Here is a 25,061-nt window from a genome sequence, read left to right on the forward strand (position 1 = left end):
TGTAGGTTTAAAAAGAGGATTCAGTTATTCTTGTTTTATTTAAAGAGTTGTCGTGTGTCGTTGTGTTTTTTTAAGTCGCATCTCTCACCAGTAGAGAAGACAACGACTAAGCTGAAATAGCAATTCCAGTATTTCAGTTGCCTAAAGATTCTCCTTTGGGAGTGTCAGTTCTGCCACGGATATAAGCCAGAGATTGCTGCTTGCACTGAATTTTTTAGCTGTCCATTCAAATAGTTTTGTTTTCTTCCAGCAGAGATCTGCATAGGCTTTATTATTTGTGTCCAAAACATCGATCACGCTTTAATGTTGTAATTATGAACGTTCACTTGTGCAGGTTGTATATTGATTGCACTAATATAAGTTTCTTACGCAGAGAAGTGAAAAGTGCGATTAACCTTACTGTTAGCATTAATATTGAAATTGTGTGTGTTTGTACATATACGGTTAATATTTTTAGGTGCATAGTGCAAATTTCGTACCTCAAAACCGCTTGAAAATAGGACACTGCCATGAGTTGTATTTGAGCCCTCAAATGTAGAAGCACATAAAAATCATTGCTCTGCTATTGCAAATCTTCTCTTTCCTTCCTACCTGCCAGTAGGCACTTGCCTCTTGTAGTTATGGGTGGACTTGTTAAAACTGCATAACAATATTTGTTACTGATCCCAAATTCAGTGGCATTTGAAAGGCAAGTTCACCCTCCGATACATGATGTATTTTACTGTTATACTTAGTGCTTGATAATGATACGCTTTCTGTAGCCCATAGAAAATGAGAATGCCCCATGCTGGAAATAATGTGTGCTAAGCTCTACGTGCTAATCTGCAAGCCAGTTTTCTTATTTCCTTTCTTCAGGTTAGAAACATTCTTGTGAACCAACGTATTCATAAACTCTGAAAATGCAAGGAGGCTTCTCTTCCACCCCCCAGTGTTTCCCGCCACTATATGAGCGAGGTAAGGCACCCTTTGTGTTGCAAAGCGTATTTTGGAAGGGACAACGTTACCTATCCCGTGGGGTGTTGTCTGATGCTGTGGCACTGGCAAGGAGGGTGAGACATTTCTGTCTCTTGGTGGTGAAAAGCAGCAAAGGCAGGAGGCATGTGCAATCCTCTCAGCCGAGCAAGGAACACCTTGCTGTGCCTTGCTGTAGTGGAGGAGTCTGGATGTGCAGGATTTCCCTGCCCGATCCCCTGCAGCTCACAGAAGGGTTATGTCCCTGAAAGGGCTTGCCTTCCTCTCACCTGGGCGTGGTGCGTGTCCCTTCCCATGGCCTCCGGGCTGCTGGGGACGCCTCTGCCAGCCCTGGGCGGCTTGGAGGGTGACAGAGGAGGAAGCAGAGTGCCACTGAGTGTGGCTGGCCCTCGGGAGAGGAGGGCTGAACCCCAACACAGCCCGGTTAGCATCCCTCCCACCTGCCTGCCGCAGACTGTGCTCCGAGTCCAGCCAAGCCTTGAGATTTTCAAGGGGAGAAGGCTGAGTGCGTTTTGACTCGTGATGTTTGTTTTATTGCGATCATGTTATTTTGCTGCCTTTGGAAGAGACGGGGAAGGGGACCGTCCCACCACCCTGTTCCCCAGGGATCGGATTCCCAGAGTCAAGGCTCCCTCTGCCTCTGCGTGCGTGTGCGCGCTTCCCCTTGGGTGGTGGTTCCCCCCTCGCGCTGCCTCTTGCAGCCGGAGCCGCCCGAGGAGGCGGCGCGACGGGCTGCTGATGACACGGGCCGGCACCGGGCTCCCGCTCGCACACGCACACAGGCGCGCACCGCACCGCACCGCAACTCACCCGCCGCAGGGAGCGAGCAACACCTCCGCCTCTCGCCAAAAAACAACCTGCACAGCAAGGGGGGATAACCGCCTTCGCTGCCAGCGCCGGGACGCGCGGGCGGTTTATACCGTGGCGCTTTCCTCCAGCCCGCTTCTCCTCCTTTTTGCCTTTTTTTTTTTTTTTTTTTTTTCTTTTTTATTCTTTTTTATTTCCTCCCCGCTAAAGACGAGGAAACCCTGTCTGCGGTTTTACGCGCAGCCCCCTCCGCTCCCGTCGCCGCCGGGGGTCACATCTGGCCGGAGCAAACTTCGTTGGGGGCCTCGGTCTCGCCCGCCCGCTGGACGGGGCCGCCGGGACGAAGGGGACCCCGGAGCCCGCCCAGCCGGGTCGGAGGGGCAGGATGGCGGCGCCGGCCCGCTGGGTGCTGTGCCTGTGCCTGGGCTGGGGCTGCCTGTGCCTGGCGCCGGGGGACGCGCCGAAGGCTCGCTGGGCCGGGCTGCGGCGGCGAGCGGCGCCGGGCGGAGTGCGGGGCGGCCGGGCCGGGGCCGCGGCAGGTGACGATGGCGTGGGGCAGCGGCGGGAGCCGGACGAGCGGCGGCGGCCGGAGCGGCTGCAGCCGGCGGACGGGGTCTCGGAGCACATGCTGCGGCTCTACGACCACTACAGCGGCGGTCGCGGGGGGCGGGCGGCGGCGCGGCCCCGGGACCCGCCGGCGCTGCCCGGGCTGCGCCTCCGCCAGGGCAACACGGTGCGCGGCTTCCGGCCGCTGGCAGCAGGTGAGTGCGGGGGGTGCGCCGCGCTGCGGGGACCCGCACCCCGGCCCCGCACACACCCCGCCGAGCCGCCCGCGGCCCCTCGGCCGTCCGTGCGAGCCCCTAGCGAGGGCGGCGCCGGCAGCCGCCCCCGCCCGCAGAGCCCGGCGGGGCGCGGGGGATCGGCGCGGTGCGGGGCGCGGCGGTGCGGGGCTAGCGGGGGCGCGGCGCGGCAGGGCTCCTCTCCCGGGCTGCACGCCCCGGCTGCGGGCGCGGCCCCGCCGCCGGCAGCGCAGCGCAGGGGTCTGGGCCGGGGGGCCGTGCCCGCTGGGCAGGCTCAGCCAGGCGAGTAGGCTGCAGTTGGGTAACGGTCCGTTCGTACCCCTGCGAACAGGGGAACCGGGCCAGCCCTGCGCGGCAGCGGTCCCCTAGAGCAGCGCGTCTGTTTCAGTGCCTGGGGAGCCTGACGTGGGGAGACGTTGACAAAAACATCAGAAAAGTAATGCTTCCTGCAGCGATAGTCATGTGTTTTAGGATATAATGTTTACGGTGTCTCCTATATTTTATTTACTGGTTTATCCCTTTAACTCTGTATAGCAGCGTCTCTGCCGTATGATATCTGAGTACCATATGAGGGAAGTAGAGTAATTAACATATCCTCTCTGGAGGCTCCTTTTATCGGCGTTTTGCACGTGTAGCTTCTGTTAAAACCAAGTGCTGATTTGCATGTGATACAGCAATAGTGTGGTTTGGCAACCCTTCAGACTGTCTACAGAGTACCCGTTTTGAGACGTTGGTGACAGTACAGGCAATTAGGGGCAGTGGCAGGCGAGTTCAGATGAAGCATAATTTGTGCGTGGTAAATACGGGCCTCTTTGGCAGCGGCGCGTAGATCTCTCCGTCTTCACAGAACAGCATGCACAGGTAGATATATGAAAATGTAAAGTCATTTTTCAAAAAGAGGGGTGTGTATTTAACATGGCAGAGTCCCAAAAGGACTGGGTCCTAGCAGAAAGGGAAGATGGCGCGCTCTTGGCGACTCCGCTGTTCTGCTTTTTGAGCATCTGACCTCTGCAAGGGCTAAACAGAAATGCCAGGACCCAAATGTGACCCTCAGTCCACTGCGTCCCAAAAACTTGCTGATGTATGACAACTGTCGTGCCATACATAGCAGCCCGATTTGCCAGGCTCATTTTTCATTGCACTAGTGGATTGACCCAGCAGCTTTTCAATGGACAAGCATCTACCAGTAAAACTGAGCGTTGCCTGGGAGTTTTAGTGACCTGCATTGATTCCTTCCTCGCCCGGAAAACTGAGAGCTGGGTGCCAGACTTCCCTTACATTTCTTTGCGAGTCATTACTACTTCTTCAAGGGCAGCAATGTCTATTATAGGATAGCTCTGCACAGAGATCAAATACCATGAATGATTGAATGGTTTTGGCGTCTTTGGACTCAGCCCTACAAATGCTCTCCATCATATGTTGCTGCAAGTATTTCTGTCCACAAGAGAGGCGTTAGGGGCTAGAGGCGTAAATACCCTGGGTTTGGAGGATGAAAAGCTGGCACTCCCCAGTTGCTGCTCCTACAGAAGAGCTCGCTTGTCTTTCTAACATGACCATTTTTTGTAATATAAAATCTAAGACATGTTGCTTTGTTCTGAAATAAGCAGTTTCTTCACTGAAAGGGGGGAAGGTATAACAAAACAAACAAACGAAAAAAGGTGAGTAGGCATAATCCCAACAGTGTGATATTTGCTCTTTTAAGCATATCTGATTAAAGATATTTATTGTTCTAAACCCAGAAGGCCTTTGGTTGAAATCCCATCTCTGTGGTCTTTCCGACTGTATCTGTACGCTCATTTGACATTGGGTGGCAGCAGTCCTATAAACACACTGTTTGCTAATGCCTTTCCTCCTCCTCCAATACTTTCACAGCTCAAGTGCCAAAGAGATTATAAGTTCTATGACACTTTTATAAGTAATTACGCAAAATATTTAACCAGGTACCTGTTGCCTTTCACTTGCCATAGGAAAAAGCAGCTTGTTTTGTGTGGTCATTGATGGCAGAGAAGTGCCTTACCCCTTAGATCAAATGTTCCTTGGGGCGGTGAGGGGAGTAAAAAGGCATTTTCTGGTTTCTGACTTCTTCCTTGCGCCCGCCTGCCTGGCCAACCCTGCAATGGAAATGGCACATCAACAGTATTTCCCTTTTGAGGTAGTTTGTTTCCAGATCCTCTGCTCTGACTGTTGCACCCCTAGGCTGCAAATTTCAGTCTCCCACAGACTTCCCCTTGTCCTTAATGTGGCTGCATCAGTTAAATCAATAAACTATGCTGCCATTTCAGCATATTCAGCACATTTTACCGTCCCTGTTGCCAGCCACTTCAGGAGACAGCTTTTTGTCTGTGATGATGTGGTGGGTTGACCCTGGTTGGACGGCAGGTGCCTCCAAGCCGCTCTGTCGCTCCCCTCCTCAGCAGGACAGGAGGGGGAGAACGATGAGATGGAAGAAAAGAAGTCATGTGTCAAAGCTAAAAGCAGTTTACTAAAAGGAAAAGCAAAGGCCATGCGTGGAAGCAAAAGGAAGACAAAAGATCTATTCTTTACTTCCCATCAGCAGGAGATGTCCAGCCACTTCCTGGGAAACAGGGCTTCAGTACGCGTAGGGCTTCCTCCAGAAGGCAAACGTCATAAATAACGAATGCCCCCACTTCCTTCTCCTTTCTCGAAGCTTTTATTGCTGAGCATGATGTCATATGGTATGGAATATACCTTTGGTCGGTTTGGGTCAGCTCTCCCAGCTGTGCCACCTCCCAGGATCTTGCCCACCCCCAGCTTACTGACGAGGTGGGAAATGCTGGAGAGACAGCCTTGATGCTGTGCCAGCACTGCTCAGCGGGAGCCAAAACACTGGTGTGTTACCAATGCCTTCCTAGCTACCGATACAAAGCACAGCACTGTGAGGGCTGCTGTGGGGAAAATAAACTCCATCTCAGCCTGACCCGGTACAGACGAGCAGGACTTCCCTAAGAATCTGCCCATTTCTCCTGCATCTACAGCAAGAGGCCTTGAAGGAAGTCTTTAGTGATTTCATTTGCAGTTAAAACATACGATTTGCAATTTAATCGTATATTTTCAGGAGCGAAACTTTCTTTTCTGAAATGCAGCTCACAAATGCAGTTGTGAAATCTCGCTGTCCTCGCTTTTCCCTTGGTGGTCTTCTGGATCTTGTGCAGCACACGGGAAGGGCCTTTCCTGGATCTCCCAGCTAACTGGCCAGACAAATTTTTGAGACCCTGTAAGATAGCGTGTTGCGTGATGAGACCAAGAACTGGTAGTATTTGTTGAAAGTCATCTCTGTTTCTCGTCCCAAGACAAGTGGTGTTGTATGTGGTAGATAGAGTCTTGCAGTGCGCAGCCAACAAGAAAGAACAAGCAAAAGAAGCATCTTAACAACTGTTAAATGCAAGATTCTCTTTCCGTGGCTCAGTCCTCTGAGGGGATAGGACGAGAGCTTCAGCCCTGCATGGGCACCTCTGAAGTTTCCGTCCAATGGAGCCCTGAAATCTCTTGCGCACCAGATTTCGTGACTAGGCTGGATTTTTAGTGGTTTGTTGTTTGGGCTGGGGGGTTTTGGCCTTTGATTTTGATGAATGCTCATGTGATCTCCTAATCAGGCAAACTTGTTTTTCATTAAGCTTGCTAAATTATCTCAAACTGTAATCGTTCAGTTTGAGTCACTCCAAAAAGGCACCTCCGATGCCTGTGACAAAGCTGAAAATCCATTATGAGTGAAGTCAGGATGTACATCATTCATGGTAATATCTAGTTACATTCCAGCACTGCGCTCTGTCATTGACTTAACTGCTCTAATTAATTTCTATGTATTTGAGTCAAAGGATGTTCAGCCCGTGATTTCTGTGGCAGCTGTGTCATCGTTGTGGGATGTTTCTGGGGTGACACTGGCAGGCCATTGTCTTGCTTGGGCCAAGCCTCACAGAGAGGTCTGCTTCAGCAAAAGTCCTAAGACAGAGCCCTTTGCGGTTCTTCACCTGCGGGTACCACAACAGTGAGTGGTTTTCCGTCCCTTGTGACTCTGGAAGGAGAGCTAGGAACAAGGTCAGCTGATAGGTGAGTTACAGCCAAAGACTCTGACAGTTCTGGCAAGCGTGCTCTTAACCTACAGTGGAGTGCGTGCATCAGTTTCTGCACTCATTGACCGTTCTTTTCTCTTGCCAGTTAGAGAAACGGCTGAATGACCAGACCTCCAGCTGATATACATCTGCTTCCTTTCAGTGCTTCCCGTAGAGGTGCGCTGATCTGCAACTTCTGAGGCACGGGATCTGGAGGAAAGATCCAGCACAGAATAAATAAAAGGGAACGGAAAGATAAAAGCCTCAAGCGCAAGACTTTCAGTTTGCTTTTGAAAGCACTTTTAATAATAGCATCGCTAAAGGAACATGTCTTGCAAATGAGTCATTTAAAAAACTTGACTTTAGTTGGAGGGTCCCTCTAATGATGTTATAGTAAAGCTATACAGTCAGAAATTACTTTAAACTATTTTTTATTGACTGAATTTCAAGTAATTTTAGGTATTACACCTGCCCCTAGGCTAATTCCTGTGGTTTAAGAACTATGTTCCCCTCCTTTTCAAAACGCCTTTCTTTCCTTTGTTGTGGTATGAAATGCCCACGCAAACAGGAGAGGCCAGGTGCTGCACAGGGAAGCCAGCTAGTCACTAGCTGCCATCGGCCTGCAGAAAACAGTACGGGCCAAATTCTAGGCTCTTTGAGGTCTAGTAATGTTAAGGGTCTTTTGTAACGAGAGCTTTAAGAACATTCAGGCAGGAGATGGTGAGAGCGTGGGGGGTTTTTTGGTTGGTTTTCTGGTTGGGGTTTGGTTTTTTGGTTTGGCTTTGGGTTTTTTTGGCGTACCCCTGTAAATAAAATGTAAACAGCAGCATCCTGGTAGTTTTTAGGCAGAAGGAACTTGAAAACCGTTAAGCTGTGATTTGGGCAGGCTGGCCCCAAATCTGCAAACCTTCTCTAAGGCAAAGGGGCAGGATCTGTAGGTTTGGCCTCACGGGACCACATCCAGAATTTGAATTTTCTGGCATCTGTTACCACCTGTCTCACTGTGCGGCCACGCGTGAGGATGTCCTGTGTTCACGGTCCCCAGCTGGTCACGGTTTCTAGAGCATGTCGCTTCCCACGTGAAGAGCTCTGGCGTCAAGGGGACAGACTCTGCACCATTTGTTGTTCACACAGCCGACCCACTGCCACCAGATGAAGTGGAATTAATCGTGACTGTGAGCAGGAGCAGAGCCGGCTTTTCGTCTTCCCTTTCCCAGATTTATGTACGTCATTGATGCAACCTCCTTACTTTTTTAGCTTATGCTAGCCTTGAGTTCGGTATTGTGTTTAGTTTTCAGATCTGCTGTGGTCTTCGTGCTTAAAATACCTAGAAGAGAGATCATTTGCCCACTGTGCAGCACATTTATGATGTGCAGGGTGCATATTTGGGGTTCTCATATCATAAAATCCGCGTGTGGGTAAGATCCTGAGCATGCAGCATCACTGCATCTTGAAGTTCTTTACTTAAGTAGCTGATAGCTTTAATCAGAATGGTGGACTTTTTTATATCAAGTTACTAGCTGCTATGACCTTACATGCTTTGCTAAAAGAATTACTAAAACCATTTTGGCGCCAAGTCCTATGCTCTTTAAAGAGAGAGAACTGGATCCTATATTTGTCTTTTGCAAAATACTCAACTTTGTAAGGGGGAAGCAGCAATCAAGTAAGAACAAAGGTGGGACAAGGGAAGAAATCTGGCTTTCAAATTTGTGTTCCTGTTCCAGAACGTGTTCCCATTTCCAGCCCTGAGTGAACTTCTGTAGCTGGGCTCTGAAACCACGAAAACAAAGTTTTACAATGGAAACACTGATACATTCTTAACTGTGCACTGGCGCAAGGGCACTGCTTTAGTATCTAATTTAAATGATGGCTAATGATGACTACGTAACTAAATAGTCCTCGTTACTGCCTCCTTTTTCACCCATGGGATAGACTTGGCAGTCCATAAAAATGTCAGTGCATCCTCTATAAAGGTAAACATGCCACATGTTAGCAGACTTGTTGCAGCTTATTGATGCCTGGAAATGCTCCCTGAAACATTAATATGTTCGTGCCGCTGATGTCAGTCTCCACAGACCTACTGCCTTTTTAATGCCAGTAACGGGCAACCTGTAGAGCTGTGGGTTATTGCAGGAAGGTGAGGAAGCACGGGCCGTGCATCTGAAGGTTCAGCGGGTACAAGTACTTCAGCTGTAGTGCTGTGAGCTGGGTTGCTTTCTGCTCTGAGCTATCAGTAAATAAGCTGGCATCTCTTATACCCTGGACAGCGAGTCACGTGCGCCCTGACTTGGCGTCTGGGTGGCAGCCACCTGCGTGATGGAGTAAGGCTTTTCTGCTTTAGGCTTGGAGAGACTGTACTTCCCCGCTCCCAGCCAGCCCGGAGAGCTCTGTCGTCGCTTGTGTAGCAGACTGGGGAAGTGACGCTGGCCCAGTACAGGCTTTGCCACGGTGCTACTGGGGTCTGGGTTTCATTCGAGCGAGGGGAGAGCGCACGAGTGAATAATGACTTGCATATGGGCTGAGGAGGACAATAAATCTGTAGTTTAACTGCATGTACCTTCCAGGTTAGGTTCTACGTGAATACAGCGTGAGGCTCTCCTTGTCAAGTACCTTTAGGCCCAGCTTGTGGCTGCCGCTCCAAAGCTCTGCACGGTAGAAGCCAGTGATACTAACAGCGCAGTGATGTCTTACCTATTGCGGTTCCAATGTCTTACCTATTGCATTGCAAAAGAGCTCAGTCTTGCAGAGCTTCGTCTTCAGAATTCCTCATCAGGCTGGCAGCAGCTTAGGGTGATCCCTTGAAGGGGAGCAGAGATTGCCATTAAAATCTGGCCTCAGAGTATCTGGAAGGCAACAGTGTATTCCTTCCATATAGCTCCATTGAACATATTTTTCCTTTGCTCGTTTCCTTCTTAAATCTCCTTACGTGCTTTGTTGCTGAGAAGTCTTCTGCGCTTCCTATTTTGTACTAAAGAGCAAAGCTGAGTTAGCAGAACTCACTTCATATAAGGAAGAACTAAAAGATTTAGCTCAAGTAGTGGTGCTCAGATAGAAATCTGCTGCTTGCAGAGCTGGGAGCCGGGGAAGTTACTGCTGGTCAAATAATACCAGCATTATTTTATTGTATGCTGCTGCAAATGAGTGTGACGTTTACAAAGTACAGGTGCTCAGAGATAGCGGACAGAGTCTCACCGGGCAGCAGGGTGGTAGACCCAACGGTGAGTTTGCTGCAGCAGCTGCCTGCAGTGCAGGGACACCCAGGGCTCATAAGATCTTCCCACCGCTACTGCATCCAAAGAGCCAGCCCAGGCAGATGGGGACGTTCTGTCCAGCATCCCTCTGAAGGGTTGTATTTCAGCATCGGATCCTTATCTGTGTCTTCAACAGACCATTTCTTGTCTGGGCAGCTGGCAGGAAGAAAGCTGCTGCAAAGCTGCTGTTTTCACTGTTGTTGTTTGATATTGAAGACATAAGAAAAATGCTGTTGTGATGCTGTGACCTTCCAGGGTGTAGGTTTCTGGGCCTGTGTTTTACTTTTTCACCTGCAGAGCTGACTTTTTTCTTCTAGACCAACAGAGGGCTTTGTTGCAAGGAGGTCTTTTTGCCTTTGAGACCTTCAAGGTCTTGTCGCAGAGCTCAGACTCTGATCTGAGTCAGGTATCGCTGTCACGCAACAGTTACATTTGACGTAGCGTTCCTAAGTTGTGACAGAAACCCAGGTCACGCGGTCGGGTTTTGGAGCCGAGGGCCAGCAGATCCGTAGGCATCCGTGCTGGCCGCTAGTAACTCGTTTCAAGATGATTTTGTGGGCTGAACGATCCGAAAGCTCTTCAGAGCTGTTTGAGCTCGGAGGTCATTCACTGAGAAAACAGCACCACCTACTGCAAGGACTTAGGCTTGAGTGCAAAGTTAAATGCTTCCTGAGTTAATGGCTTCTTGAGTTTTGCTTTTAAGCAATACTGTATATTTCTCCTGTGTCCACTTCACGCCATCTGAGGTTTCTTTATAAACAAAAGCAGCTTGTTTCGTGTTCCACTACAATATGCCAATTTAGAACAGGCAGTATTTGGTAAGTGGAATTCTTACTAAAAATTAAAATCAAAACTTGTCATTCAACATACAGTGGTGACTCAAATAGTAACTTTTTTAACAGGCGCTCATGAAACATCATAAATTCGTGTTTCCCAGACTGATGCACTCTAATGCTCTGCCAAATTACATATTAGCCTTATTATATTAGTGATTACAAACGAAGCAGAGGTCAGCTCCTCATGTGTGCTTAGTACAAATGTAACAAACGGTCAGTTTTGGCTTGAGGAGTTAAAAGTAGGATCGAATTCCAAGAAAATCTAGTTCCCCGGTTCCCTGCCATAAGTAATAGCTAGAAATTCCATGGGTTTGGTACGTTAGTTCTCAGCTATTGGGAACGTACCTATGTGATCCGCCGTCAGGTTGTGCCGATTGTGTGAACAAGGGTGTCGTCTGTGAATGATTTGGCCTTTTTCCCCTCCGTCTCTCTGAGAAAAGTGTATGTTGGTTTTTTCCCCTAATTTCATGAGGCAGTGCATGCGATATATTGGGGAGAAGGGTTCTGTCTTTCTAGTGAGACCGGTTCCTGCTTTTTTAATGAATCGGTCAGAATATTGATGAGTATTCAGAAGAAGAGGCCACTTAGATTGTTGGGGTGGGGATGGGGAGGCAGAGGGATATATAAAAGTCTCTTGCTGGACTTGTCTGAATGGCACTAGCAGTTGGGATGTCGCAGCCTGGAAGCATAGAATGTCACCCAGAACATAAAGCTGTCAAAATCATTGAAAGATCAGTACCGGAAATGATGTTTTTGCTAGCTTGGGCAGGGGACTTACTACAGGGTTTTGAGGGTGAAAGCTGGGGGCTGGTCTTCCCTAGTCGGTGGGCATCTCTATGCTTGTCATTGTTTGGAATAAAAATCAAATTTTAAAAAAGGAGCAAAACTCCTGTAAAATTCTGTAAACTATAACTTCTCCTCAGCCTCCAGAGAGGGTCTTGATGTGCCATGATGTCAAAGAAGCATTTAACTCCGTGATTCCTTGTTTTCCTAAGGCGTTGGGTTGGTTCCAGCCTTTTGGGGGGCTGCAGACCATACCTTTGCTTTACTGTATTTGACTTTTGCATATAGCCTGGTTTTATAGCTTTCAATAGCACCCTAACATTTGGATCTATATTCCTCCCACTCTGAAGGACAGATTAACTGCAGTCCAAGCGGGAAATTTTAAAACAGAAATTAAACCTTTCCCCTAAGCCCTGCTGTTGCGCTCTACAGGGGGCTAAAGCAGTCAGCTGTCTGTTACCACAGAGGGGCCTGTGTTTGGAGTGCATCTCTGGGTGTGTGCAAGTTACCCGTGGTTAGGTTGTCTTCTCTAATTTCACAGCTGCAGAAACCCCACTGTTCCCCGCATCCCTCCTCGCCGGTACAGTAACATCCCAACCACAAAGAAGGGCTGTCCTTAGCTTGTTTCTCTCTGCACAGAGGCAACTGGGTGCATTTTGCTGACACCCCCACCCCCAAATAAACACCCAACACAGTTTGGGTTGGCTTTCTTTTGTTTACTGGGGTGGCTCTAGTTCTGTCCACCTACTTCCACCTATGCTAGTAAATAGTTTCTAACTCTGGCTGGCATGAAAATTGATTAAATGTCCTAGGTGAAATGACTGAATTTACCCAGTGTAACTGAAGCAGTCTGGGGCTTGGTTGTGATTAGCGTCTGAATTAGCCAAGAGGCTGCCGGACCAGCTTGTGCGTCTTCAGCTCCTTATAAATGGTGAATCGTCTCTTCCTCCAGAGCTGGCATCCAAACCTTAAAAATGATTAACCAGTGATTGTGTCCTGGTGTTTCTTCACCCCCCGTCTTTAACAGGCGAGCCACATCCCTTCCGTGTGTGCAAGGCTGTTGTCAATAACTTCCTATTTCCTTCTGTGCCCAACTCTAACCTTGCCGTTGTGAAGGGCTCTGGGTCCTGAAGACCCAGCTGCGCTTGCAGAGGGCACTGGCACTTCAGGGACCAAGAAACTGGTCTTATTGTAATGGAGAAATGGTTAATATTGAGAGGAAAGATCCTTTGTGACACAGGATGTCAGTTTGTCTTTTTCTTTAGTTTTTGAACTATGTAGTGCTTTCTATGTTTGCTTACCTGGTTTGCATCCTGATGTACATAGGTAGCTGTACCAAATGGTATGTGATTTTGAGTCCCTTTTTAATAGTCTCTTTGGCATCTTTAGAAGCTAAGAGTAAATGCCACCGAGGCCCCAAAGTCTCTGTCATGTAGGAGAGGCCCGGATCCCAGTGGAACAGAGTGGAAGGCTTACAGGAACGAACTAGGGGTTGTTTTTGCATTGAATGGCTTGGCAATTAGAGCTTAAGTGGCTTACTTGGCAATACACTTGAAAGCCTGTGGCAACAGTGAGAATCATGCCCCCTTTGAATCCAGGCTTTTCCTCTTCCCCGCCCTAACACTCAGCCTCTGCCAGTAGCAAAGCAAATCTTTCTGTGCCAACTGTGGCCGTGGCTCAAGGAGATAATGGAAGTTTACAGACAATCTTGTGGCTAGTGAAGCCAGTGGGAGCCTTTCTCCCGCTTCAGCTAGGTCTGGGCTAAGGCCTGCTTCAGTGCCATTGATGACCCTTTGATGCCCTAATTGTCTTGGACAAAGAAAGACAATTCAGGACCGGGCAGCCACAGTCACCTAAGTGCATTTTGAGAGGGAGGGAGTTGGAAATGGTACAGAAAGGGGAAGACAAAAGAGCAAAACCTTACCACTGCATACCTCAGCCTTCTGGATGATAGATAAAGTCTTGGGTGCATCTGTTATCGAGCTGTGTTCCTGTGACCTAGTTTGTTTCCTGAAGTCAGAGAAGCAGTAGGAAATTTGCAAGTATTTCTGGATGGAGGTAGGTATTACGATGAAACCAGATTGAAAGTGTGTGATTTACAGCGATTTGCTACCTTGGTTATTTTTCTGAATAACGGCCTAAGCCTGTTCCCACAGCACCACGTGAAAATTTACTGTGACCTTAATGGATGACCTAGAAAGCGATGCACTCAGTCCTTTCTCTATAGTATTTTGAAATGCTTGTAATTTTATCTCGGTATTTCTTCTTCTAGGGAGCCCTGAAAGCCAGGAGGCATATGTTTTTAATTTGACTTCACTCACTGAGTCTGAAAACATCTTGTCAGCTTCGGTGTACTATTATATTGGTGATCTGCTGCATGCTAAGTGGAACTGTTCCCAATCCAGAGGCTGTTCTCGTCATGGGCACAGGAGACCTGAAATTCAGATACATCTCTCGGTTTGGACCTTTCCTTCTGTTGGGAACCAGACTCGGAGCTTGGGACATTTCCTGATAAATGTCTCCGCTGCTTACCCGGATGTCCTGTCGTGGCAGTGGAAGGATATCACTCAGCTCCTGCATGAAGCAAAACGAAAGAATGAACTCCTGATCAGTGTCAGAATGGATCTGACCAGCCATCACCCCTGGAAAAGGGCACCTTCTCGCTATGAACCCTACATCCTGATTTATGCCAATGATTCTGCTATTTCAGAGCCCGAGAGTGTTGTCTCTAGTTTGCAAGGGCACCGTCATCCTCTGGCGAGGGTCTTTCCCAGGCCAGAAAACCACATGAGGGGCGGCCTTGGCAGGCGGCGGCGAAAACGCTCCACAAACGTCCTGTTGCCTTTGCAGAATAATGAGCTTCCAGGAGCTGAGTACCAGTACAATGAGGACGAGAGATGGGAAGACAGAAAACCCTATAAAACCTTCCAGCCACAGCTAGCAGAGAGGGCAAAGAGTAAGAAAAAGCAGAGGAAGAATCCTCACCAGAAGAGCCAGACTCTCCAGTTCGATGAGCAAACGCTGAAGAAGGCGAGGAGGAAGCAGTGGAACGAGCCAAGGTATTGCGCCCGGCGTTATCTCAAGGTGGATTTTGCAGACATTGGCTGGAGTGAGTGGATTATTTCCCCTAAATCCTTCGACGCCTATTACTGCTCAGGGGAATGCCAGTTCCCGATTCCAAAGGTATGGTCCTTATTGATTCTTTTGCACTGTGTCTTACTGTAAACCGTGCATTTTCTTTCCTGTGTCAGTGTGGTATTTGAGGCTGGCCTAAAATGAGGGGTACGTGCAAAAAATGCCTACAGGAAGTGTCAGTAAAGGTAAGGCTTTGGTATCACTGTAACCTCTCGTTCAAGAGTCTGTATTCCTGCCACACTGAAGCCTTAGCAGTTAGTTCCAAAATTTATGTGGCGTTTCAGTGGCTGAAGGACCCAAGGGAGCCACCCTTTGAATATGACAGGTGGAGAAATGTACCAAAGGGGATGGAACCTGGAGGAAGCAAGCTGAGGCAGGCACACGTGTCTCTTACAAAGAATAGATGACTTACCTGACTACTTCCAACTGCAGTGCTGTGCTTTCAGGTTTTGGATCAAAAGGAAAAATGAAAGGGAACAGGAAGAGATAAGAGTCGACCTTTTACTACATTGCATTGCGTGTTTTACTTTATTGTTGATGGGAACTGTGGTCTGTCAAACCAGTAACTTAGCATACAGGTTAGAAATTTTAAAAACACCAGACCTGGACTTCTTACAATTTTAACTTTAAGGGCACAGAAGAATGCCCGCTGGATCCCTCTGCTTAACACTGGGGTAGCATTCCCAGTTGCAGCTTTAGCATTAAAAAACATCGCTTTGATTTTTGTTTAGGAGAAAATGGTGTATGATACTTAAACCTGAAGACTTAAGTACTCCAATTCAAAGGAGTACAAAAAAAAAAAAAGTGTCTCTGGTGCAGCTGATCCTGGCACCTAAATATATGCTTCACTTAAAATGAGATGCCTGCTGTGGGCTACCATCAGCATTACAAAAGAAACGAAGCAGAGAGTCAAGCGCACATCGGACGATCGGTGATTCTTCTGGGGGACAATTTCAGTCAAGTTTCTCTGTATTTCTGATGATAGGAAAAAAAAAAAAGGTGTCGCAGCTTCTTACAAAGGCTTGAAGGCGTCTTGTCGTAAGTCCACAAGTGTTTAGGTGGCTGTTTCCTAAGGTTATCGGGTCTGGCTCTTTCGGCTCTCAAAGGAGTAAATAATAGTTGAGGTGCTGATTAACTCCCAGGATCTAGCACTTGCTAGAGAATAACCATTTCAACCCTGTCACTAAATGTCTGTTTGTTTGTTTGTTTTGGTTTTTTTTTAAATGTTTGTCAGACATGCAAAATAGGTTTCTACCTTCTGAGGCAGAAAGGCCTTCTTGTAATAGTCAATACATAGCGTATCTTTCAGGGTTAGCCGACACCCAATGTAGAGAGACTGGGAACAACCTCCCTTTGCCTGTAGAAGAGTCTGGATCTCAGATTGCTCAATAATGTGCACGCTCAAGAGCAAACAAGGCTTTCTCAAGAACAGTTTTGGATGTAGTGGTTTTAGAAGCCTTTGTTACTGGTGTCTCCTCGCTCCGACTGAAATTGTGTCCTGCCAAGAGCTGATGGGAAATAGCAAATTTAAGGCAGAAAGTAAGTCTCTCTTAAAGAGTCAAGGTGAGGCTTTGAGAACACTGATTCTCCAGCAGCAAAAAGCGTAATGTACCTTTATGGAGATTAAGAAACTCTTAGAGACAAAAAGCAGAGTAATGATTAAGAAGCGCTCTAATAAAAAGGTTCCCATTCCTTACGCAGAGCCTTTGTTAGCACCTGCAACCAGAAAATCCCAAACGTGCTCCATAACCTCAGAGCTTAATTCCCAGAGTAACTTCAAATCTCTGGAAAGAAACACTATGAGCTGTACAAATGCCTCTGCAAGTAAAAAGTCCTGAGAGGAGTTTAGTGCCAGCGGTTCTGAAGAGGCAAAATGCAGTTTAATCGAAGTTTAAACTAAGGTTTGACACTCTGAGGCACGAGAGACAGGTACGAACGGTGCACACAGCTGAAGGGTAGTTAACAGGTATTGCTTGGGTGAAAGAGGAGTTCCAGCTTTGTCTATGAGTTGTCCGCCTTCGGGTAATTCCCCTGAGATATTACACTGCGCATCGGAAGATTTTCTAACATCCAGAGCCAAATTTTTTTCTGCCAGATTTCGGGTTCTGCTTTCCTGCAGATAGTACTATCAGCCGCTGAGATGTCATAGTTGAGTCCCATCTTCTCAAATAAGTACGCTTGCAGTATTGGCTACTATTATCGCAGCAGCTAAGTCTAGCACTCTGAAAGGAGCGTTCTTCCTCATTCTCTTCACCCCTCTGCTTTGCGTGGGATAGGCACGCACACACAATGGGAAGTGGTCCCTGCCCTGGAAAAAGCTCAGGGTAGAAAAAAGGTGAGAAATAAGCACAAGAGATGGGTAGGCAAATAAAGCACAGCGTTCAAATGACTTTGCCGACATGAAGCAGAAGGTCTGATTGCCATGAACTAAGCCTGTAGCGCAAGCCTGCAGGGCCATAAGCAAGACACCAGTTTTCTTCTACGAATTCCTACTAAAAGGCCTATTCGGCCTTTCTGTGTGAAACTCTCTGGGTTGGGTGAAGAATTACAGCAGCAGAGCATTGTAGTTACATAGACACTGTGAAGCTGAATATTTGCTGCCACGTACTGCGGGGAACGCTAGTTTGTTAAGAGAGCAGGTTACTGAAATCCATCGTAAGCCTGGCTCCCTGAAAGCAGTTGGTAGAGTTCTGTCTCTGTTGGAATTCAAATTGTTTCTGTTGCGTGCTTTTTTTAATCACAAAACCCAAAATGATCTTGTTTTCCGAAGAGAATTAAAAGCTAAATTATATAAAAAGGTGAAGCGAGTGTCTTCTAGAGCAGCGTGTTTTTCTTGAGCCCTGCACAATATCTGGTGCTACTAATATGACCGTATTTGCAAAATGATACTACAACCATCAGGCAATAAGAAACTAATCTGTGCCTCTGGGTATATAATGTTCCCTTGCTGAGGGTGAGCTCCTAAGGTTGACAACCTGTTGCGTAAGTGAGAACAGATGTGCCTCTTGCCCCCACTGCACCCCGGCCACCCTCCACCTCCAAATTTTCTGGTCTTATCCTTTCCCCGATTTCAGTTGACTGGCGTGACTGCTGTCAGGCCCACACGTGTCAGGCTTGCGTCATGCTGCAGAGCGTACGGGCCGGGCAGACCCTCTCCCAGGTCAGGAATGAAAGCTCATTTGCCCTGCTCGTAATACATCTCTAATGAAATTCAGCAGGGCAGCAGGTCTCCCAAGGATGCGTGCAGCTCAGCAGGTACAGCCTGAGCCACAGCTGGACTCATTCACAGGTTTGCAAGTTTGGAGTCTCTTCAGCATTTTTTCCTCCCACCGCTCCTCTCGGCCTCCCCTTCTTCTCCCCTCCTAAAAGAAAATCTCTGCCTGCTTTTCGTGACCATGTGCTGGCCGGAGCGTAGGCAGCCCACAGGCCATAATGGCCTAACTCACCCCCCTTGTGCAGGGCGTTACGCCAGCTCGGTACTCCGAGGGGGATTCCGGTTTTCTGAGAAGCGCACGCCTTCCGATTTTACTCCGCTCACAGTTAAATTCCCACTGGCAGAAGCAGAGCTATGCCAAAGCTGGTTATCCTCAAGAGTGCGCCTTGAGGGCCAGGGGCAGTGTATTCAGGACAGACTTCAAGTGAGTACAGAGGATGTTCTGTGGCGTATGATACCCGTGCCAAACAGAGGTACTTCTTTTATCATGCAGTGAGAGGGTGTATCCGGGCTGTTCCCACTGGTAGCTGAGGCAATGCTTGAAATCACTTCTGTACAGTTTAGCGGTACAGATTCTGTATGCAAAGGGAAGGGTTTCCGAAGAGACTTTAACACGACATATTCGGAGACCTGTTTTTAATTCCAGTACTACTGGCAATGGGAAGCAGGGTCTCAATTGATATTTTACCTTTTGATGTGTGATCAGCAGGCTTAGGAGATCTCTTTTAGCTCCCAGTTATTTTTGTGGAGAATGCTGCACTGCAGCTGGTTAAGACAACAAGCCTGGATGCCACTGGAGCTTTCATTTCTTTTTGTGGGCAGAAATGATACAGATAGCTGAATTGTATACTAATCTAAGACTTTTTTTTTAAATCCCTAACAACTACCGCTGAGGAGTATAGGTACTCTTGAAAGCAAAACATGCAAAGAAACGAACAGAAATGTCTTTCTTGAGATCAGCTACCTAGATGGTGAGTCATGTCTTCGTAACCATGCTGGGAAACCTACAGCGGATGGTGCAACGAGCTTTGCGTTGGTATTTTAATCAGCATATCGCCGCTCCCCGGCATCTCAATCATCTGATAAGGTATGACAGTAAACTCAAACAGCAACGGGAGAAAAAGATCAGGCTCTGTAAGACGTCCGCGTTTCTCAGAGGGCAAACAAAAGCAAGGGATGCATGGGTCTGGCACCCTTTGTTGCTCAGCCTTACTGCAGGTGAAGTAGGTTCCTCATGAGAAGAAGAAAAAACATTCCAATTGTGTCTGACACGTAACTGAAGAATAGCTGAATGCTCCCCAGTGACTCCTTTTCAATTCTGTGTCAAATGGTTCCAGTTCTCTATTGAGACTAGTTTCAACAGCGTGATATGGAAGAAGTCCATTCTGATCCATTTCTGTTGGAATTCGAGGAACAGCTGTCTCCATGAGAAGGAAGGAAAATACAGCTGGCATTAGTCATGAGCTACGTTGCCATAAGGAGGGACACGTTAGACATCCACGGGTATTGCCAGCAGAATTGGAAGCGGTTGCTCCTAAACATACTAATATGCTACACAAACGATAGCATGGTCCAGAATCTCAGCGTGACTCTTGTGCTTTTTGCACGCAAGGTCATTAAGACTTGCACCTCAGGTAGGTGGGTATCTAGCCCTTAGGACTGATTTTTCCAAAAGCAGATCGTCTCTCGTCGCAGAAAAACTGCCAGTTGCGCATTTGGCCCGAATGATCATCTTCTATGTATTTCTCAGTGGCGTCTGACCAAGCATTATTGAACTGTGTGATTCCCAGCTTCAACATGTAAAAGGAGCTCTAAAACGCATTGTTTAAGTTTCTCTTTTAAAAAAACAAGTCTTTTGCTAAAAACTGCACCTTGTGCATTTTTCATACTTGCCTATCTTTTGTACAGGGACGTGGATCTGGAAGGGTTTGGGGGTTCAGAGGGAAAACTCAGTAATATTCATTTCTGTGAATATGTTCATTTTTATTTTTATGAGTGTATTAATATACTCTGGCTTTGTGAACAAATAGTTATCTCACTGGTCAGATTCGCTTTTTGTTCATGTCAAACCAGAGCATGTTCTTATTTGCATGAGTATAAATCCAGGAAACTTTGTCCTTTGGAGAAAAACGTCATCTTAACACGAGGTACAACTGACATGGGATTTGGGGGGCTCTGTTACTCAGCGATGTCACTGATGATGTATATTGCAGATGAGAAGTGATTTGGCATGGAAGAATGAGCAAGGCAACCTGACGTTGCACGGGAGCAAACCGGAACAATTGGCATTGTGGCATAAATTCCGTTCTCTCATCTGTACGCATGTTATCCGCTTTTGCGTTTCCGATGCGGCCACGTTCCACCAGTCAAACTTCCCAGCCTACGAGTTACGTTTCTGTTGCTCCCCTAAGGACTCAGCCTGCTAGCGTGTTGTCTGCCTCCCTCTCAGCTGACAAGTTTTATGGCTAAATCGCAGACCACGTGTAACTTAATTCACTCAGAAGAGACTACCTCGACCTACAGGTACACCTTGCTGCAAGGTCTGCTGCCTGGGTGCTTTGCTGGGAAGGCACGTCCCACAGAGAGCCCGACGCCCTGTCCCCAGCAGGACGCTCCAGCTGAAAGCAGTGGAGCGACACTCGCATCCAGTGGCCAAAACAACCAGACCACATTCGCGTTCCCTGCTGCTGGCTCTGGGCAGCTAGGGTAGCGACTAGAAATGGAATGAGCGGGAGACAGATTTTGCAGCTAGTCAGCTGTGGGACCTCCACAGGACCCTTCTTCAAACGAACAGTTTTGTTCTAGAGTATGCAGGTCCATTCTAACACAGGTGCAGTTACATTTTCTGCTGTATCTTTCTCTTGCAGGCCTTGAAGCCATCCAACCATGCCACCATCCAAAGCATAGTGAGAGCCGTCGGAGTCGTCCCGGGCATTCCCGAGCCTTGCTGCGTTCCTGACAAAATGTCTTCTCTTAGTATCTTATTCTTCGACGAAAATAAAAATGTGGTTCTTAAGGTGTACCCCAACATGACAGTGGAATCCTGTGCATGCAGATAACATCTCGGGAGACCCTTTTGAAATGCTGAGGTGATCACTTGATATTTGAGGGGGGAGGAGGGTGGTGGTTCATGATATCTACTTTTTGTTTGCACTGCCAATGCATTTCCTATGGACAAAAAAGAAAAAATGTAAACAGATCCTAACAAAGAGGATGGAAACGGAACGGATTCCGAATAGTAATTCCAAGGAAAGCGAATACAAACTTTGCGCGTCTCTGAATTTGGCACAAGTCTTGGCATTGGGGATTGCCTGTTTCTGTTGAAATCAAGCCACAAAAGAGGAATTTGCAGACGACTCTTCAAAATTTTTGAGACTGCCAGAAGGACATACTGATCTATTTTTGTACGAGATTTCGGAAGCAGCAGCAGCTGCTGTCTCCGTTCTTATGGTGACTAATGGGGAGGGAGATTAGAAATATGCTATTCTTCATTTTAAAGGTAAGCTTTCTGCCTTAGGTTATTGAGTAGTGCAGCAAGGAAGAAACAAATCCGATGTCCTAAGAGCCTTAGATAATCCACCTTGGACATATATCTCCTTAGTGTGACGTGTCACCAACTGCACGTGTGTATTCATTTTCATTGACGAATTCTTTGTCATCCAGCTTACTAGACATCAGTACTCTCAGTCAGAAGAACACAAAACACGTTACTGCTGCGGTGCATAATTGTGGTGTCTCAGAAGCAAAGACTTTTCTTTCATGCCATTATGGAAACTCAGCAAGCCAAGGGTATGAAAGTATTGCACTCAGTGAAGTGGCTGAGTGACCTGTTCAGAACACCTATTCTAGAACACAGCTGCAAATAATCTATGAGTATGTCGTGGTAGTTGAATGCTGACATGAAATGATTTGGTGCATAATTCTTATCTGTAGGCCTTCGCTACGATTATTTGATCGAAACTGCCTCTGGTTGGTGAGTTTTGATTGTTATATTCATCGGGTGGTGGGGGGGGGGTTCTTATCTCCATTCGCTTCTACTCTGAAAATCAAATTTGTTGCACCTATGTCGTTCATTTAAGATTTCTTACTAGCAGATTTTGCACAATAAACACACAAAACATTCTTTCAATGACTTTATCCACCAGAAAATTCAGCTGAGAAACTACAAGCAGGAAAGAAAACATTTAATGAATCTCTGGCACAGCTGCAAAAAGTTTGTTCTGTTACGGAGTAAATGTTCACAGATTTAAAAATGGGAGGGAAAAGGCTGTGCTGAAAAGACAGGCAGTTGCTGAAAAGACAGACAATTGCAGGCAGCCAAGAGTTTTTCACCGTTATGTCTTGGTAATGAGAAAGAGCCTGTGTCTCTAGTGCAGAGCTGCGTGGGCTCCGGTCTTGACTTCAAGGACAGGGAGAAGCTGTGATGTGCATGGGCTGCCCGTACCGTAGGGCTCACTGTTAAATCCACTGGCCTGCTCCTGGGCCCGGTGCCGTTAGGACACGTGGGGGATGCCACTGGCTAAGCTAAAAGCAGGCTTGGATTTTCAGTAGATACCAGGCCTTGCAAGCAAAACCAGATGGAGTGGTTTCCAATAGTTGTCTTTTGTAAGAGCTGCACAGGTAGGTGCATCGTTTATGCAGTTCAGCGTGACAAAGGCTGCTGTTAAAAAACACACAAGCTCAAACAATAAGCCTAACTAAATCTAAACTTCAATTGTAGGGAGCTTGCAGTAAAATGGATTTCACAGAGCGTGAAAAGGCAGCCTCAGCTTTGTGCCAGTACGTCCCATTTCTTTGTCCGAGGTGAGCTCACCGGTGATGAGTAACCTCTTATTGCCAAAATCATTTCCTTCACAGTTTTTTTGAAGCTCTTGAGATGCCCACCTCTTGTCCCGAGTAGAAAGGTGGGAGCTGCTCTGTAGCTCTCGAGGGCTGGATTTCTCCCCACGTTGCCCCATTCTAGGGGCACGTTCCTTCCTTAGAATAGCACCACATTACACCTTCCCAAACGCAGCACCGAGGAGCAAGTACCTCGCAGCTAACTCCCCATCGGAGGGCAGGGGTCATCCCACTGCAAATGAGGCTGTCGCATCAGAGAAGGGCAGTCGGTCCCCCAGGGAAACGCTGCGGGAATGGGGACGCCACAAGGTGAGGCATCGCTGAGCCCCAGCCTCCCGCTTGCTGGGTCAGCTGGCAGAAGATCAGGACTGAGCTGAGCCCAGCTCAGTCTGTGAACGGTGTCTGGCACAAGCAGTGCCAGGAACAGGGCTCCTCAGAGGAAAAGGCAGAGGTCAGATGCTCCCTGGCCCACCCCTTGGACGGTAGCAGAGTTACCGAGATCAGAATAGGGTGTGGGCAGCCAAGCTTCCCAACTTTGCGCTCCACAACAGGCGTGCTAACTAAGCATAGGTGTTTCCCCAGCACAGCGGTCTGGGGCAGCCGTGCTCCGAGTCACTCTTCAGAACTGAAGCTGAGTTCAAGGCTACGGGCAATGCTTTCCAGTGCTGTGATGAGACTGCCTGGAAGTGACCTTAAAAGCGTCACTCAAAAACAAGTGTGGATTTATTACGCTTGGTTTTTTTTCTGGGTTACAGACAGACTGTGTCATGAACCATATCGTGTAGAATAGGTACAACCATCCAAGTAAAATGTGATCTGCCTCTTGCAACTCTATGCTAAGAGCGTTTGCTTCGGTTAGCCATTTAGAAGTGACACATTTTATGCCCACGACTTGTTTTGCATTTGCATCTGTAAATTAAACTTTCTACATAAAATCATGTCTAGCATCAGTACTGTTTTAATCACGCAGGCAATCATTTCTGTGTATGATTTTGTATTAGTAGGGACCTCAAAATAATTTCCAACTGGTGTTATTAAACACCTTTTTAATCTCAAATCAGCACGGAGTGCGGGGGGGATGTTTCCCACCTGACCTGTTTTTTGAAATACTTCTAATTGATAAATGGCTCTGCTTCCCATCTGATTATGGAGTGTCTGGTGCCCGCGCCTTATTTTTATGGCTGTCTCAAAAGATGGGCAGGAGGATGTCTCGAGCTATGCAAGCGCTCTTTTCACATAGGCTCTTCCGGCAGCAAAGTCCCCGAGGAGGAGCAGGCTGTGAGGAGGCCACTGGAGAAAGCTCTTGAAAATCCCACTGTAGGAGGCTGAGCAGGGAATCTCACAGTAAGTGTGCAAAATAAAACTTGCTTTTCCTGCAATGCGGTACCTTGACCCAGGAGAATGGCCCGCTAGAACCAATGACACTGTTGCCCTGAACGGGGTCACGAGGCAAGCCTGGGGGCCCTGAACTTGCAAGGAGTCGAGAGCACCTTTCATGCAGTGCTGAGCAGCCCTGGGGTTGCACATCGCTGTGCTTTGCTGCGGGGCTGGCCCAAAAGCTTTGCACACTCACCTCTGAGGAGAGGCTCAGCAGTTTGCAGGAGACTGATGTTTTGTTTAGCGACCCGCTTCTTGTAAAAACAGCCTTTTTAAATTATTTCTGTTGAAAGATTAATCTTTGTACAGATGATGTCAATTTAAAGAAAATAAAATTACCCCCAAAAAAAAGAAAAGTTATTTTGTATATGGAAAGAAACTTTTACAGGTGCCTTTAATTTATTGTCCTTTTAATGTTTCCTTCTTTATCTCAGTGCTCTTTAAACAATACAATTTTCTCTGTCGTTGCAAAGATGAAATGCTAGGACCAGAGTCAAGTTCGCAAGGACAGGTCGCAGCCACACTGTGAAGGGCATGTTTCACTACTGATGTATAAGCTTGCCTGATTTCTGTTTTTTTTATTTTCCCTTCAATAATGGGAAAGTTTCACTAGGAACTCTTGAGAAAATATAAAATAAAATCACATTTTAAATTAAAAATACATTTTTTTCTGTGTGGTATTCAGGTCTTTCCAAGAATATTTAAGTGTTCCCTGCTTTCTGTGTTGAGCATTCTGGAAACGCATCCATCTCAAGTGTTCATTTGCGAAGGTCATTCAAACAGGCGTTGTCTTTATAGAGCAAAGTCGGAGTGGCTGGGGAGCGGGGACTCTGGATTCAGTTAAAGGTGAGCTACTACGACAGTAAGAAGCTACTGGGGTGACCAGACCTGATCGAAGGCCCAAAGATGTCAGTGGGCAGGTACGTGTCCTCCAGGTACGGCATTGCTTGCCACAGCCAGAGCACTCCAGCTTGAAA

General features: G+C 47.4%; 1 protein-coding gene across 2 annotated transcripts; it reads left to right on the forward strand.

The window, feature by feature from the left end:
• The first annotated feature begins 1,788 nt into the window (after positions 1 to 1,788).
• BMP3 (bone morphogenetic protein 3) lies at positions 1,789 to 24,747 on the forward strand. Of its 2 annotated transcripts, none has more exons than XM_064450771.1 (3): positions 1,789 to 2,540; positions 13,792 to 14,702; positions 20,736 to 24,747. In XM_064450771.1, the coding sequence occupies exons 1-3, from the start codon at positions 2,165 to 2,167 to the stop codon at positions 20,925 to 20,927; spliced, it is 1,479 nt and encodes a 492-aa protein (XP_064306841.1). In that variant the 5' UTR covers positions 1,789 to 2,164; the 3' UTR covers positions 20,928 to 24,747. The 2 variants fall into 2 exon arrangements, with proteins under 2 accessions (XP_064306841.1, XP_064306842.1); XM_064450772.1 differs by having other exon boundaries at positions 1,789 to 2,318.
• The last annotated feature ends 314 nt before the right edge of the window (positions 24,748 to 25,061 follow it).

Source organism: Phalacrocorax carbo, chromosome 4, assembly GCF_963921805.1.
Source record: "Phalacrocorax carbo chromosome 4, bPhaCar2.1, whole genome shotgun sequence".
Lineage (NCBI taxonomy): Eukaryota > Metazoa > Chordata > Aves > Suliformes > Phalacrocoracidae > Phalacrocorax > Phalacrocorax carbo.

What these genes read in the sequence shown, in the direction of transcription:
- BMP3 (XM_064450771.1), top strand. Translation starts at nt 2,165, where the DNA reads ATGGCGGCGCCGGCCCGCTGGGTGCTGTGCCTGTGCCTGGGCTGGGGC. An exon ending in CTTCCGGCCGCTGGCAGCAG is followed by an intron (nt 2,541 to 13,791) that starts GTGAGTGCGGGG and finishes TTCTTCTTCTAG; the next exon opens with GGAGCCCTGAAAGCCAGGAG. An exon ending in GCCAGTTCCCGATTCCAAAG is followed by an intron (nt 14,703 to 20,735) that starts GTATGGTCCTTA and finishes TTTCTCTTGCAG; the next exon opens with GCCTTGAAGCCATCCAACCA.